General features: G+C 41.7%; 1 protein-coding gene across 1 annotated transcript in view; it reads left to right on the plus strand.

The window, feature by feature from the left end:
• Positions 1–17,020, plus strand: part of NCOA2 (nuclear receptor coactivator 2) — a 223,136-nt gene that overhangs the window by 127,794 nt on the left and 78,322 nt on the right. Inside the window, 2 exon segments of the mRNA XM_015423896.1 lie at positions 7,826–7,930; positions 10,594–10,766. Coding sequence (XP_015279382.1) covers positions 7,845–7,930; positions 10,594–10,766 — 259 coding nt within the window. The 5' untranslated portion in view covers positions 7,826–7,844.

Consider the following 17,020-nt stretch of genomic DNA (forward strand, 5'->3'; position numbering starts at 1 on the left):
TTTCTCAAGGGAAACTGATCTGTGTAGTCTGGTTTACATCCACCCCCCACTTTAGCCAAGGTCCATGCCCAGAAAGCCCTGCACATACTTTTGGGGCAGATATTCAGCCCAAGGTTGCTCAGAAGTAAGGCTGCCTGGATTTTAAAAATTTTCCATCTTCTCAGTCTCCCTGAATTAGGAATGCCAGCCACCCCAGGTTCCCTGCAGATATGGGAGCCTAACTAGGGACTATTTTCACAGATTTCCAACTACAAGAAATAGGAGAGAGGGGTTGGGGGGAGGGATTTGTCATTCATAAACAACTTCCCCAGGTGCCCCCAATCCTGAAAGAATGTTTGGGTACAGAAACGTGCAGGTGGTGATTTGCAACCCTGGAGTGAAGTTCCACTTATGCGCACATCACTAACTGAATTTTTAAAATGGTGCAAAGATGGAAGTGTGCGATCATACTTCCCAAACAGCTTGAGAGTGTGTTGGATTGGTCAGACATCTGAAAATGCAGGGTGAAACTGCTGAAATCTGTAAAGACTGGACTTTCCCTGTTGTCAAATAACTCCGACTCAAAGATGGGTGAGAACGGGGTGCCAATGACTGGGGAACAGGAGACAGATGTTGCTGTCTGAACCTGAATTTTAAATCCGCAGGGCAACAGCAATGACATTGGATCAAACAGCTTGTCAGATTGCAGCCAAAATTCCTGAGTCTGATTGGTCTTTCCTGTGTACTTATTATCAGCTTGGACTAAATATGCTGCAACAAAGAAATGTTTTGTATTTTCTAAATATTCCATTTCTTTGGGGGGAAAGAGCAATAAAGAAACTCTAGTATTTAAGATTTTGTAAGAAAAGAATCTGCCTGCATTATGCAGTACTATTGAAATATGCTTGAAAGTTGTCACAGTTAGGGCACTGCTTAGTGAAAAAAAATCTGTATCATGGAAAATATTACTTCTTGACCAATGCAGAGATACTTACTGTAGATACAAATATGTATCAGAACATAAGAACATAAGAGAAGCCAATGTTGGATCAGGCCAATGGCCCATCCAGTCCAAAACTCTGTCGCACAGTGGCCAAAAATACCAGGTGCCATCAGGATGTCCACCAGTGGGGCCAGGACACTAGAAGCCCTCCCACTGTTGCCCCCCAAGCACCAAGAATACAGACCATCACTTGCCCCAGACTGAGAGTTCCTATCTATACCTTGTGGCTAATAGCCACTGATGGACCTCTGCTCCATCTGCTTATCTAATTCCCTCTTGAAGCTGTCCATGCTTGTAGCCGCCGCCACCTCCTGTAGCAGTGAATGCCATGTGTTAATCACTCTTTGGGTGAAGAAGTACTTCCTTTTATCTGTTCTAATCCGACTGCTCAGCAATTTCATTGAGTGCCCACGAGTTCTTGTATTGTGAGAAAGGGAGAAAAGTACTTCTTTCTCTACCTGCTCTATCCCATGCATAATCTTATAAACCTCGATCATGTCACCCTTCAGTCGTCATTTCTCCAAGCTATAGAGCCCCAAGCATTTTAACCTTTCTTCATAGGGAAAGTGTTCCAACCCTTTTATCATTCTAGTTGCCCTTTTCTGCACTTTTTCCAATGCTATAATATCTTTTTTGAGGTGTGGTGACCAGAACTGTACACAAGTCCCTGCCACACGGGAAAAAAAGTCAGGCAAAAGTGCGGCTTTTAAAAGCCGCACCAAAATAGGCACACAGCGGCGGGATCATACAGATCCCGTGAACCGCCGCGCAATTGCTCCCTGGCACGATCAGATGCCAGGGAGACAGCTACGGGAGGCTGCCGAACTGCGCATGTCTGAGCACGCGCAGTTCGGGCAGGAGCCGGGGATGCACGGGCAGAAGGACGTGCTGGTGATCCCACGGCCGCACTTGCCGTGGCCGTTCCGGTAAGACCACCTCCGGAGGTGGTTTTTTGTTAATGCGGTTTTTCGGCCAAAAGGGCCAGGACGGGCACGCAACGTTTCCCAGATTTTGTGGTGGGATCGCGCCCGTTTGCTGCGCCCCCGATCCGTCCCTCTCCCGGCCCAAAACCTTTTGTGTGACTGGGGCCAGTGTACTCCAAATGAGGTCACACCATTGATTTATACAGGGGCATTGTGATACTGGCTGATTTGTTTTCAATTCCCTTCCTAATAATCCCCAGCATAGCATTGGCCTTTTCTATTGCAGTTGCACACTGTCTAGACATTTTCATTGAGTTATCTACTATGACTCCAAGATCTCTCTCTTGGTCTCTGCCAGTTTGGACCCCATCAATGTGTATTTATAATTAGGATTTTTGGCTCCAATGTGCATCACCTTGCACTTGGCCACATTGAACCCCATTTGCCACGTTGACACGCACTCACCCATCCTTGAGAGATCCCTTTGGAGTGCCTCACAATCCTCCCTGGTTCTCACCACCCTGAACAACTTCGTGTCATCCGTAAATTTAGCCACTTCACTGCTTACTCCCAACTCCAAATCATTAATAAACAAGTTTTAAAGAATTGGATCGAGTACTGATCCCTGCAGTGCCCCCACTGCTTACCACCCTCCACTGTGAAAATTTCCCATTTATATTCACTCTCTGTTTCCTACTAATTAGCCAGTTTTTGATCCACAAGAGGACTTGTCCTTTTATCCCCTGACTATTGAACTTACTTAGGAGCCTTTGATGAGGAACTTTATCAAAAGCTTTCTGGAAGTCAAGGTAAACAATATCTATTGGGTCCCCCTTGTTCACATGTTTGTTCACTCCCTCAAAGAACACTAACAGGTTAGTGAGACAAGATCTTCCCTTACAAAACCCATGCTGAGTCTGCTTCAATAGTTTTTGTTCATCAATGTGTCTACTAATTGTTTCATTAATAACATTTTCCACCAACTTACCCGGTATCGATGTCAGACTGACTGGCCTGTAATTTCCCAAATCTCCTCTCGAATCCTTTTTAAAGATGGGAGTGACATTAGCTACCTTCCAGTCCTCAGAAATGGAGGCAGATTTTAATGAACGATTACATATTTTTTTAAGGAGATCCACAAGTTCACATTTGCGTTCTTTCAGAACTCTTGGATGTATGCCATCGAGGCCTGGTGATTTATCAGTTTTTAAGTTGTCTATCAGTCATAGGACCTCCTTTCTTGTCAGCTCAATCTGACTCAGGTCTTTCAACACCCCTCCCGAAGTCAGCAGTTCTGGAGTGGGCAAGCACTTCTCATCTTCCACAGTGAAGACAGAGGTAAAAAATGTATTCAGCTTCTCAGTCGTTTCCCTATCATCTTTGAGTACTCCTTTTACCCCTTGGTCATCCAAGGGCCCCACTGCCTCCTATACAAAAAAATGTAGCCCCTTATTGCTAGGGTGGGATAAAAACACAGATTTTGTTTTATATTTAATCCACTTTTTAAAACATGAGGCCCCCCCAAAAAGTGACTTAATAAAAAAAAAAAACAATCAAAATACTGGTTTAAAATTATACAGTTAAAACACTGAGGAATTTCACATTACCCTTTTTAACCCGTTTTGAAGCCGTTTTTGATCCGTCGTTGAGTAAACCGGTATAGGGCTGCCATTTCACACATGGATTTCCCCTTCCGGTAAAGAGCTGGATCTTAAGCAGTTTGCCATTTCAGACTGCACCGCTTTCCCCCTGCCATTTTTCACCCGTGCGGGCGATCTCCGGCTTTTTTTTTTTACGTTCGCTTTAGATCGCTATAGCACTATAGTGCTATAACACAACACTCCAGGCATTCCAATGGGGTTGATATAATGCTGTTGTGTTATTGCGTTATAGCGTTATACCGCTATAGTGCTATAAAGCGAACGTTCCAAAAAAGCCAGAAATCACCCGCACGGGCGAAAAACGGTGGGAAAACGCATCGGAACTGGGAGAGGAAACTGAAGACTACTTGGAAGCAGTAGACAGGTAAAACGCTTCAGCCCCGTTTCATAAATGGGACAGAAGCGTTTATGTGTGAAATTACAAATACATTCCAGTAGGGAACTGGTTCTAAAACGGTTCTGTCTGAAATGACAGACCAGAAAATTTTTGGGAACCATTCCTCTTCCGGATTATATCGTCTGTCTGAAATTCCTCTCTGTGAATCAATAATGACATCATCTGAATTAAGGGTTTCTCTTCACGAAGCAGCGTGTATGTCATAGACAAGTTCTCCATAAAGGCTTTTAAATGATTTGTCACGTCAGCTTGTGCATAATACTCTGCTTGAAACATTTTACTTACTGCTACTCAGCTACTTTTTTTTTACTTCAGCTGTACAGTCCTTACCTGTGTCTTTTCAGTTACAAAAGAATTGTTATCCTATGTCATTTATTCTTGCAGTTCAGGTTTGCTACTGCAGTATTCTGTGTAGTCTTGCAAAAGCAGCTATCCTTTTGTTCATAACAAAGAAGAGTGGGTTTTGAGATTTGGGAATGAGCCTGGGGATGGTGGGTGCTGGGGAAGAGGGGAGATCTGTGGTTTATAATGTTGTAGAGTCCTACCTCCAAAGCAGCCATTTTCTCCAGGGGAACTGATATGTCATCTGGAGATCAGTTGTAATTCTGGGAGATCTCCAGTATCCCCCCTCCCTTGGAAGCTTGCAGCCCTAAACAGGAGTATTGTGGCATTTTAATAACTAACATTTTAGAGACACTAGTGGGTTCTGGTCCACTGAAATAAAATTTTGTTAGTCTTTTAAAGGTGCCACAATAATCATTTATTTTTGCTGCATCTAGTCCTCTGGGAGTTGTTATTTTGGGTCAGGTTATCCTCAGCATGATGATCCTCTGCCATATGTTTTCAGTTAGTTTTTCTGGGCTACAGACTTAAGTCCTTTGCAGGCTTCTTAAGAAAGTCCATGTTTTCCTTCTACAAAAACCTTAGATTTGACTTGTTTGGTCACCCTCAGTTGCTCTAATTGACCCTCTCTCCATGACGTGCAGACTTCTTAAGTACTTCCTTCTTATCAAGAGAATTTTCCATAGTTGTTGGATCTATAGCTTCTGTTCATGAATATTTGGTTTTTCTTTATCTCTTGTAATCTGTGATTCCTTCTCCAAAGTGTGTGCGCGCGTGTGTGTTCCATATTGCCTCATAGGCTTCAGTATACCTCTTCTGGGATATTTTAAGGCTAAAATGTTTTTAAACAAATTAATTCTTGTGCTATCTGAAATAAAATAATATTTACTGTGGCACAGAAGTTTCATATTGGGCCAAAACTTCAGAGTTTGTTCAAATGCTCAAGATAGAATAAAAAATTAAATAGTCTTGTTCAAGAAGGGCTGGTTTTAATGATGAATAATCTTGAAAGATAGGGCACAGTTTCCGTTTCTGCCACCAGTTAGGGTGGCCTGTCTGGTATTAACCAGATCCCAGGCGTTTTCCTTTGTGGCTCCAGCTCTGTGGAATGGGCTGCCTGAAGAGGTGAGGGAGACACTTTCCTTGCAGATCTTCAGGAGATGCTGCAAGTCTTGCCTGCTTCCCAGGACTTTTGGGGAGATCTGAATGGCAGGCATCTTTTAAGTGGGAGGGGTAGAAGTTTGTTATTTCATTTCTGGTTTTAGTGGGGAATGTGTTTATTATTGTAAACCACCTTGAACCACAAGGAAAGGAGGGATACAAATGGTCTTATAAATAAATAAATAAATGTGTGTTTTCCTTTTCAATTTTCCCTTTGTGGTTTTCATATCTCAGCTTAAGTGATAGGACCATACTTGGTAATATATGGATAACTGTGTGATCACCCATAAGAACACAAGAGAAGCCAATGTTGGATAAGGCCAATGGCCCATCCAGTCCAACACTGTCACACAGTGGCCAAAAAAACAAGGTGTCATCAGGAGGTCCTGCAGTGGGGCCAGGACACTAGAAGCCCTTCCACTGTCCCCCCCCCAAGCACTCTTTACTTGAGTAGTTAGTGGTCCCGGGAAGCAGCTCTTTGGAAACCTAGAGCATGTATAAATCTATGAAGAAAATAGTAATAATTTAAATTTAGTATAAATTATTGTGATTTGACTGTTTTCTAAAATCAATCTGAATATTTTATATAAATGGTAGTCACACCTGTATACAAATGGTAATGTATCCACGTTAATTCTACTTCTGTTGTGTATTTTGTCCTACTCTTGGATGATTGGGGTGGTAGAGGAAAATGCTTTGGGTTGAGCTACGGACTAGTTGATATAAAAGGGACACTAACAATAAAATCCTTTCTTGGGAGCAAGCCATATCAGCCCTGAGTAGGATTCTAAGTAGACCTGTTTAAGATTACTTTCTCAGAGTCTTAACTTGTAGTGGAGATACCCTCCCCAAGTTTTCCCAGATCTATGTATGTGGGGAATAAGTAAGGCAAACTCATATAATCTATGCAGTGAAGAAAGCTAGAAAAGTGGCAACTTCAGCTTTTCAAGGCAAATATATAAGCAATTAAAAAGGAACACTGGATGCTTCACTTCTCCTTCAAATAGTCACATTCTAGTAGGATTGCCAGGTCCTACCCGGAGGAGGAGATTGGATTTATACCCCACCCTTCACTACCCAAAGGTGTCTCAGAGCAGCTTACAAACTCCTTTCCCCACAACAGACACCCTGTGAGGTAGGTGGGGCTGAGAGAGCTCTTGACAGAAACTGCTCTTTTTCAAGAACAGCTCTTATCAGAACTACGACTTGCCCAAGGTCATCCAGCCAGGTGCAAGTGGAGGAGTGGGGAATCAAACACGGTTCTCCCAGATTAGAGTCTGCACACTTAACCACTACACCAAACTAATCCTAACCTGCAATCCAGCAGGGGGGTTGTGGGCCCTGCCTGGGATCTTCCATCCGGGTGGGGCTTTGGTCTGCTGCCAGACCAAATTTTTGGGGCTTTGATCTGCTGCCAGTCAGCTGGCGGATGGGGAAAGCTCCACCCCAAAACAGGAACATTGCTGGGTGACCTGCCCAACACAATGATGTCACCCGGAAGTGATGTCATCACATTGCTGACATCAGGGGGTGACACTCTTGTTTTGGGGCAAAACACTGGTTTTTTCCTTCAAAACCATAGTTTGTCCAAAAAATAGCGTCACCCCCCCCCCAAACTCGGCAATGTGATGATGTCACTTCCAGGTTACGTCACTGCATCAGTGACATTGCCTGATGACATCTCTGTTTTGGGGTGGTGCTTCCCACACTGGCCAGCTGCCTGGCAGAGATCAAAGCCCTGAAAATCAGGGGGACCCCACCTGGACCATAGGTTTGGCAACCCGACATTCTAGTAGTGGCAGTCCAAAATCTCATCATGTAATTTTTAAAAACCTTTTCTAATGAATATCCTACTTTATGGGTTCTATAACTTCTTCATTTTACCACAACACAGAAAGAAAGGCATAGAAATTATTCTGGTAGGACACACAAATACACATAATTGTGTTGGGAAAAGATATGAACCAAGTCTTATTTATGGTATTTCTTACCCACACTTTCGTCCCCAGTTGAGGACCCAGGAGAGTTACAGAAAACATCAATACAATTTCAATACACAAAACACCATGTAAATAGGAGGTAAAGGTACGCTAGATATCCTGGGCTGGATTGCAGATGGAATGATCCATCAGGGCCAAAAGGCTCATAGCCAGGTTTCAGTCCCTGGAACAGTAGAGCAGCGGAAGCTAGGCCTAGGTCTTAAACTACCGGTAGCCATCTTCCCCCAGTTCCACTCCAGTCTTATAAGTTGGTGGGATAATTTAAAAGATGAGACAACATGACCAATGAAAGTTGTTGAAACACCCACGGAGCAAAAAAGCATTTATTCTGAAGCTATATATTATGCCTTCTTTTTCAGTTGCTGATATGTGTTTAAGATGAGTGGCATTGGCGAAAACTCTTCTGACCCAGCCAGGGCAGAGTCAAGAAAACGCAAGGAATGTCCTGATCAACTTGGACCCAGGTGAGTTAAAATGTTATGCTAGAACCTGATAAATAAAGCATTTTATAGGAATTTGTTGGGGGTATGTAGAAATAATGGAATGGTTTAAACAGTTTCATATAATTTTTATTAATTAAAATATATGCTTAAGTGCAGCTCACAACATTTAAAAAAAATCCCAACAGTTCACAAAAAAAACAGTTAACACAGCTAAGCAAAAAAAATGAAGCTTTCGAGAACCATTGGCAGCAAGTCTTGAAAATCAGACACCTGGACAAGAATGGTGATATCTAAGAATCAGTTGCAGTTTTAAAAAATGTGAATAAATGCTCTCCAAAATAACATCGTGTTCTTATAATGCTGATTCTTTAAAATGTTTCCAGTTTGCAAGAAAAAGTTCTAAATCAACCTTTAAGGTCTTGAGGAGTCTGGGACCAATGTATCTACAGGACCGTCTCCTCCACTATGCCCCCGGAAGAGCATTATGCTCTGCAGAACAACTTACTGAAGTTTTCCAGCTTTTGGCAACTCATTGGCAGGCATGCTCCATCAGAGCTCTGATGGGAGCGGCCTGGAATGTGGCGGATGGGAGGGGGTTACCGGTTGATCCGCGCGCCCCCCTTGAGCCCCTGTAGAGGGCTTTCTGCTTGGAGCTCTGAGGGGGTGCTGCTCTCGAGGCGGCATCCAAGGGATGAGGCTCCTCTCCTGCTCTCATAGGTCTCACTGTTGCGGAACCAGTAATGGCAACAAGAGGTACACACCGGAACAAGCGGGCTTATGTTCTTTTGTTTTCCTTACCTGATCGGAGATCTCTCTCAAGAAGCATGAGTGAATGAAACGTTAAGCCATATAAAGGATCAAGCGAATAAATGCCCCCAAACCTCAAAATAAAAGTGGCGGGGGGGAGGAAGATCCCACCCCGAAACAAACAAAACGTTTAAAAATTCAGCAAGAGGTGGGGGCATGAAAAATAAGCCATTATCTGTTAAAGCGAAATATATCTGACTTATAAGCGAATCTCTAAAGAGTTCACAGAGACTTTAACAAAATTTCCCTAAACGTAAACAATTGTTTTGATGTCTGGGGGAAAAATGGCGCTGAAGCTCAAAGATTCTTCTGGAAGTGCCAGTCTTGCAGCCCAGGTCATAAGATCGGAAATGACCATAGACTTTCCCATCATGATTGCTAATGCACCACGCCCTCTGCTGGACCAAATGATTACTTTGAACAACAAAATCGTAACTCTCTACAAGCAACCTTAAGAAACCGCTAACAAAACAGAGAATACAGCCAAAGGAGACACCTTTAAATACAAGAATAAGAAAACAAAAATAAACTCTCTTATAAAAGTAAAAGCATCTATGGAACAGTTTCAAAAAATCGAAAAGAAACAAGGAACAGCAGAGGAAGACAATGATACTGAAGAAGAAGGCGTTTTGGAAAGTATTGAAGAATCATCTCCAAGCTCTACAGAAGAAGAATCTGAACTAGAATTAGGGACATTAGCTCCAAAAATTGTAAACCCCAGATAAGACTATGATCTCAGTGGAATTTATAAGAAAAAATAAGCGAATGGACTCTGTTTTAAGTAAATTTTAGCAACTTTGATATAATCCTTTTAGACAAAAGTATAATCGTTTTTACTTTTTATCTTTTGTAATATGTTAATGTTAAAATAAGCCTCAACTACTTGTTTTATTTTTTAAAAAAGCAATATTGTAAGTGAAATATCAATTTAATAATTTGTAAGCTAATCGACCTTTGCCACTTGGGTTTTTAGTGGTTTCTTCCTTTCTCCCTTAGTTTGTAATACCCCTACCTTATGATTTCTTTGTAGTTTTTAGCATAAAAGCAATAAAAAAATTATATTAAAAAAACCTTACTGATGATCCCTTGCCCCAAAGAGGTCCAGCTGTCCCTGACCAGGGCCTTTTCGGTCCTGGCCCCAACCTGGTGGAACTCTCTGCAGTTCCTTATGTAGTACAGCAGGGCCTGCAAAGAAGAAATGTTCTCCCATCCCCCCAAAAAAATAAATAACTAGGAAGTGACCAAAATTCTTTCAGAACTCCAGTCTTTCAGTTGTACAGTTGCTAATGACACCATCTTGAATTTGAATTTATTTTCAATTGGTTTTAATGTTATTAATTTTGTGATATTTGATGTTTTTAAATTGTTTCTAAGGCTTAATGTCATGTTGTAAATCATCCTGAGCCCGATGTAAGTTGAGATGGGTTGATTAATAATTCTAATAAATAGTAATTTTTTAAAATACTGTGGTTTAATTCCCCCCCCCAAATCCAAATTACAGCATTATACCCTGGATACAGATAAATGCCCAGAACTAATTAATAGAAGTAAGCCCAAAAGCACAATAATTTTCAAACTGTATTTTGGCTCTTATATGAGGTAACTTTATATGTGGTGCTCTTCAGACACATGTGCACATTGTTCTTTAATATGGAATTAACATTAATACCAGCATCTGTATGTTAAGAAATATCTATTGAGAAGTTGCAATGTGTCATTTTTCTCTCTTTCAGCCTTTTAAGATTTGGAAAAAAAAAATTATTTGAGCAGGTTATTTTGCATTACATTACTTTGGTTTACATATTATTATTATTATTAATAATAATAATTTCTAGTTTTACTTAGATTTATCTGTCATAATTTTAAATGTTTTCTAGTCCAAAAAGAAGCACTGAAAAACGTAATCGTGAACAAGAGAACAAATACATAGAAGAGCTTGCAGAGCTGATTTTTGCTAATTTTAATGATATTGACAACTTTAACTTCAAACCCGACAAATGTGCAATCTTGAAAGAAACTGTGAAGCAGATTCGTCAAATAAAAGAACAAGGTAAGGAGAGTGTTTCCCAGTGCATTAATATTTGTATGTGTCCTGGAGTTTTTTTCTCCCAAAACCTCAGTAATTTTAACTTTGAGTTATCTTTTTTCTCTTTCTCCCTGTTCTGTTTTTACTGTAGAATGATGGGGAACTCAAAAGCCCATGCATTTGCTTGCTGACTTTTTAGTTGATCCTAATAGAAGATATTACTCTGCTGTTCCTTTTTTAATTTTCTAGTGAGCCCACTTGTCTACCTGCAATTTGTCTGTTGTGAAAGGATTATTCTACTTAGAACTGTCAAAAATCTGCTACCCCATCATGGCTTTTTGCTCCACAGTTCCATTTCCCCCCCTCCACCTGTATGTTGGTATGTTTGGACACACTAAACTGAAAGCTTGTGCCATAAGAACCCTTGTTATTTTTCACAGGGTCACAAGCACCTGCTGCAACATACTGAAAATCTTTTACAGTGTTGTGACCCAGTAGCTGCTGACTGCCATTCTTTTATGACTGCTTTCACAGAAGCATTCAACGCAGCATTCACGTGGTAGTTTTCTGGGTACTTTCCTAGCTTCAGCCCCTGCAGTGCCCTGCCCACCCAAGCAGGGCTTTCTTTGGCCTTTTTTAAAGTGGAAATTGCTAGATCACTATAGCGTTATAATGATACATTGCAACAATGTACTAGTTAATATGAATTCCCAGTTTTCATTATATTAAAAATTCAGTAGCCATTTTTGTTGTAGAACAATGAAAAGGCTGGAGACTTTCTTTTTTACATGAAAACCAGAAATTCAGAAAAACTAGTACACTGCTGCAATAGGTTGTAATAGTGCTATAGCAGTTTGGGAGTTACAGATTGTTTTTAAAAGCCCTCCAGGGGCACAACCGGAAAAGTGGCAGCTGTGAGGTACTGAGGGAAGAAAAATGGTACTGATGTGGGTACCAATAGTGTGCTATTTCTTATCCCTAGCACCTATGTTTTAACTTTAAAAGGCTGGAGAAAAGAAGCATTGGGAAAAAGCACACTGAGGATGATGAAAGGATGATTGCATCATGATCTCAAGGGTACGTCCAACCACATGCAGCCTTGATCCGTGCCCCTCCTGGCTAATTAAAGCTGACCGCGAGGGGTTTCAAGGCACCCTTAGGGTCATTATCAACAGGTCCCTCTCTGAGGGCCTATTCCCAGGGGCTCTCAAGGAAGCGATGGTCCGCCCTCTCTTAAAAAAACCATCTCTGGACCCGGCCAAATTGGTCAACTATTGGCTGGTCTCCAATTTGCCCTGTTTGGGCAAATTAATAGAGAGGGCGGTGGCGATACAGTTGCAGAGCTTTCTGGATTACACTTCCACGCTGGATCCCTTCCAGTCTGGCTTCCGCCCTGGACGGAAACAGCACTGGTCGCCCTCACAGATGACCTCCGGAGGCATCTGGATCGGCGGGATGGTGGTGCTGCTGTTGTTAGATCTGTCGGCAGCATTCAACAAGGTCGATCATCAGCTGCTCGCCCACCGCCTCGCCGATGTGGGGATTCGGGGGTTGGCCTTACAATGACTTGTCTCCTTTCTCCATGGTCGGGGACAAAGGGTGGCATTTGGGGAGGAGATGTCCCGATGGCACCCACTAGTTTGTGGAGTGCCCCAAGGGGCAGTGCTCTCCCCAATGCTATTTAACATCTATATGCGCCCCCTTGCCCAGATTGCCCGGAGGCATGGGCTGGGGTGTCATCAATATGCAGATGACACTCTGCTCTATCTGCTGTTGGGTGGTCAGTCTGGCTCTACCCTGGAAGATCTGGACCAGGCATTGCAGGACGTGGCAGGGTGGCTTAGGTTGAGTCGACTGAAATTGAATCCAACGAAGACGGAGGTCCTTTGCCTGAATCGGAGTGGCTCGGGGTTAGGTTAGGTCCTCTTCCGGCCTTCGGTGGGGCGCCGTTGGTCCCCAAGGGTCAGGAGTTTGGGAGTGCTCCTGGATGCTTCCTTGACAATGGAGGCCCAGGTAGCAGCCACTGCCAAAGCAGCCTTTTACCACCTTTGGCTGATTAGGCAGTTGGCCCCCTTCCTCGAACGCAATGATCTGGCTTTAGTGATCCAGTGGTCACCTCGAGGCTAGACTACTGTAATGCTCTCTACATGGGGCTGCCCTTGGGGCAACTTCAGAAGCTGCAGCTGGTGCAGAACGTGGCAACCAGGCTGTTGATGGGCCTCCCCAGGTGGGAGCACATCCAGCCTGTGCTGAAGTCGTTGCACTGGCTCCCAGTAGTGTTCCGGATTCGCTTCAAGGTGCTGGTTTTGACCTTTAAAGCCCTTAATGGTCAGGGGCCTGCCTACTTGAGGGACCGCCTTTCCCCATACGTTCCCCCAAGAGCACTGTGGTCTGGAGCACAACAGAGCCTGGCCCCCCTTGGGCCTAGGAACGCCAGGTTGGTGGTAACTAGGACCAGGGCATTCTCCCTGGCAGTGCCAATGCTGTGGAACGTGCTCCCCACCGAGATTAGAGCTCTACGGGACCTCCAGCAGTTCCGTAGAGCCGTGAAAACGGAGCTATTGTTTCAAACGTTCCAATAAGAACTGACTGCACCAGTTGGGTCACACTAGCACTTTATTAGAGGGTGCTGCTGTATTTATTTATTTAGTTTTATTGTACTTATTGGAATTGTATGGAATTGTATTTTAAATCTTGTATTTGCCGGTTTTAAACTGTATGTTGGTTTTAAATTGCTTGTGAGCCGCTTCGGCCGGAGGGCGGGGTAGAAGTTTAATAAATAAATAAACAAACACCATATGTATGGTCCCCCAAAAGCATTGCTGTTTGGGAGGCAAAGTGTGGGGGAAATTCCATGTGGAAGAAGCCTACGAGATGAAGTTTGTGGTTTTTCTGAAGTTAAAACATTTTTTTTAAATGGCTTGGAGGATGTGGACATGATTCCTTGCCTAATATCTTTAAGCTAGTAGGAGTTTGAATATGTCTTTATTTTAGTCATATATTTATTCTTAAGTTGATGTTTTCTGCCTTCAGCATTCTGTGACTCCTGGAGAGAAATGAGTATGCTTAGTTATCCTAAGTGACATTGCTGCTTTTTAAAAATATACAGTTTTCTGTATACTTGGTTAGTCTTCTGAGCTTTCAGAAACCCCTACTTCATCTGTTGGTGGAGCTATTTTGCTGCCCCACTAATAGGCATGACAAATGAAGTTTTCTAATGGAAGAAGAAATGGCATTGTGCTGCTAATTTGGGGGTGAGGGGAGAGAAAGAATTGGTGTATGTTGCTGCAAATGAAATTCAAGATATGGATTTATTTAAAAATACAGGTACAGGATACATTTTTTCCTGAAATACAAATACTAACATGCATTAAGCAGTTTGGCTCTTCATTTGGGGACTGTAAAAGAATACATAAATAATTAGACTACAAAGATTAACTGCAGTTAACACATGGTACTACAGATAAATAATAAAATATGTACTATTATGTACAACAACAAATCCCAGTTATTATAAAGGTATTTAAATAATTCAAAAAAAGTATTTGAAATATAAACACTAGTCCTCTAAGGAACTCAGAATAAATTAACCTAATAAAACTGAGTTAAGGAAACTAAAAACTCAAACATAAAATTATCATAAGCTGATTCTCAACATACTTAACCAAAACTTTTAAAAAAACCCAAAAATTAAGCCACATATAAGTACAGCCATTATTTACAGCAAAATAAGTAAAAATTAAAGAAGAAAAGAAATTATAAATTAAGGTTCCCTCCAACAAAAAGCACGTGAAGCAACTTTGACATTAGGGTTTCCAGGTCTAGGTTAGGAAGTATCTGGAGATTTTGGGGGTGAAGCCTGTGGAAGGTAGGGGGCAAGGGTTCTCAGCAGGATATAAGGTCATAGAGTCTACCATCCAAAAGCAGCCATTTTTTCCAGGAAAACCAATCTCCATAGTCTGGAGATCAGTTGAAATTCTGTGGGATCTCTAGGCTGTATTTGGAAGTTGGCAACCTCTATTTGATACCTTTTTTAAAAAATTGTAACTTACTAACTCCTACAATGTTCACTGATCTGTATCTCTATAGTATTTGCTTTCCTTTTAAAAGCATACATCTGCAACTAAGTGGAAACACCTCTGTTAATTATATTGGGAACAGATCCAATATTTTATTTAACTCCTGAGGTATTGACTGAATACTGTCAAAATCCACCTAACCTATTTTTTCAAGTAAAAACCTTTCTTTTTTATGTTGACTTTTTTGGCACTTGCCAATAATAATAATATTCCTGTTTCCTAACATTATGAGAAAATTCTAGCCAGTGCTTTTTACTGAAGCTGCTTCTAGTCCCTGAGGACTATATTCATAGCATGTTTATTCTGGTAGTCCTGTCTGTATAGAACTTACTGCAAAGATGGCCAATGGAATATTAATTCGATTTCTGAGCTCATACAGTCTACCAACAACTGGATTCATAAAATCCGTCATTCTAATTGTGTAGCAACAATATTTCCAATTGCCACATGAAAAATGTCCCTGAGGAAGACTTGTTCCAGGCAAAAGTTGCTGACTCTGTATTGTAGTAGCACCAATGCTCCCTCTAAGCTGTGGAGTCTTGTGAGTATAAATTCTACTTTGTGAGCTTACTGGCATTAAAGTTGTGAGCAAGTGATTTGGCTACTGCATAAATTAGTTTGCTCTGGAGCCATCCTTCCTGAGCTAAGACAAAAATGTGTGAGGCGGAGGCTAAAAAACTGTGAGCTAGCTCACACTAACTCAGCTTAGAGGGAACACTGGGCACCAGAAATATTTTTGGTCTAACTGTATGTCATAATTGGTTTATTATGGCATCATGGTACTCTGTTATTTTTATTTCTCTCTCACTTTCAGTAGATCTTCCCTGTTTTCTTATGTTGCTTTGTTCTAGCAACACTTGGTTGTTCTTTGGAATGCCTTCTTTCTAGAAGAAAGTCCTGGTTATTTGAGCAGTTATGTCATTAATCCAATCCAAATATAAAATGGATATGCTTGTCTTTGCCAGTAAAACTGAACAGTTCACCTAGTACCTCCTGACTACCATGCCAACTTTGAAACATATGATTAATGTACCGGTAATTATGCCAGTATCTACTCAAGGACTGGGGTTTTATATATACATAAAGACAAATTATCCTACAGACTAATTTACAGCTTCTGAACCTATAAGGGAACCCACAGCAATCCTTTTAAACTGCTGGCACCATTTTTAACTGATAAAAGCAGTTTTATATAAAATAGTCACTGCCAGTGACAGGATGAAATGTGTAGGAGACTTTGAGACATCAGTTCTCCAATTCAAGCTCATCTAAGAACTCCTTGTTAAGGAATATTTGTATATAGTGATGTAGCACCTAATGTGAGTAAATGTCCATATTATCAATATCTTTAATATTTCAGTTGATTAATAATGTCAGAGCCGTTATAATTCAAAAGTACATTTACAAATGGCTTCAAATAGAAATCCACATATTTAGGCAAGTATTCAAGTGTCTAACTGCAATCTGACATAACAGATCTAATGAAGCCACTATATGTTATATGAATTTGGGTATATAGAATTCAGACTGAAACATCCATATTAATGTTGCAGTATATAGTCCCCAATCAGTTCTTCAGGATCATTTTGATACCCCTGCCAGTTTCTATAACAGGATAATCTCCACAGAGTATAACTGACTTGTCCCATAATAAAACGATTTTTTTTGAAATGTCATTGCATAGGGTTTCAAACCGCCAGATGTTGGCTGGAGACCTCCTGGTATTACAACTGATCCCCAGGCAAAGAGAAGATCAGTTTGCCTGGAGAAAAATAGCTGCTTTGGAAGGTGGACACTGTGGCATTATACCCCATTGAAATCCCTCCCCTCCCCCAAACCCTGCCCTACTTAGGCTTCACCCCCCAAATCTCCAGGTATTTCCCAACTCAGAGCTGGCAACCCTATCATTACAGCTGAGTTATGGCAACCCCTTAGGGTTTTCAAGGCAAGACACATTCAGAGGTGGTTTGTCATTACCTGCCTCTGCGTAGCAACCCTTGTATTCCTTGGTGGTCTCCCATCCAAATACTAACCAGGGCTGACCCTGCTTAGCTTCTGAGATCTGACCAGATTGGGCTAGCCTGGGCTAAGCAGGTCAAGGCTCTTTTGATACATTTATGCCAAATCTGAATAACAATAAGCTCCCTTTTCAGCTGGCTTTATGGCCAGATAACCATTCCCTGTACCTTACTTGCCTGG

The sequence above is a fragment of the Gekko japonicus genome, unplaced genomic scaffold, assembly GCF_001447785.1.
Source record: "Gekko japonicus isolate JY-2015 unplaced genomic scaffold, Gekko_japonicus_V1.1 scaffold289, whole genome shotgun sequence".
Lineage (NCBI taxonomy): Eukaryota > Metazoa > Chordata > Lepidosauria > Squamata > Gekkonidae > Gekko > Gekko japonicus.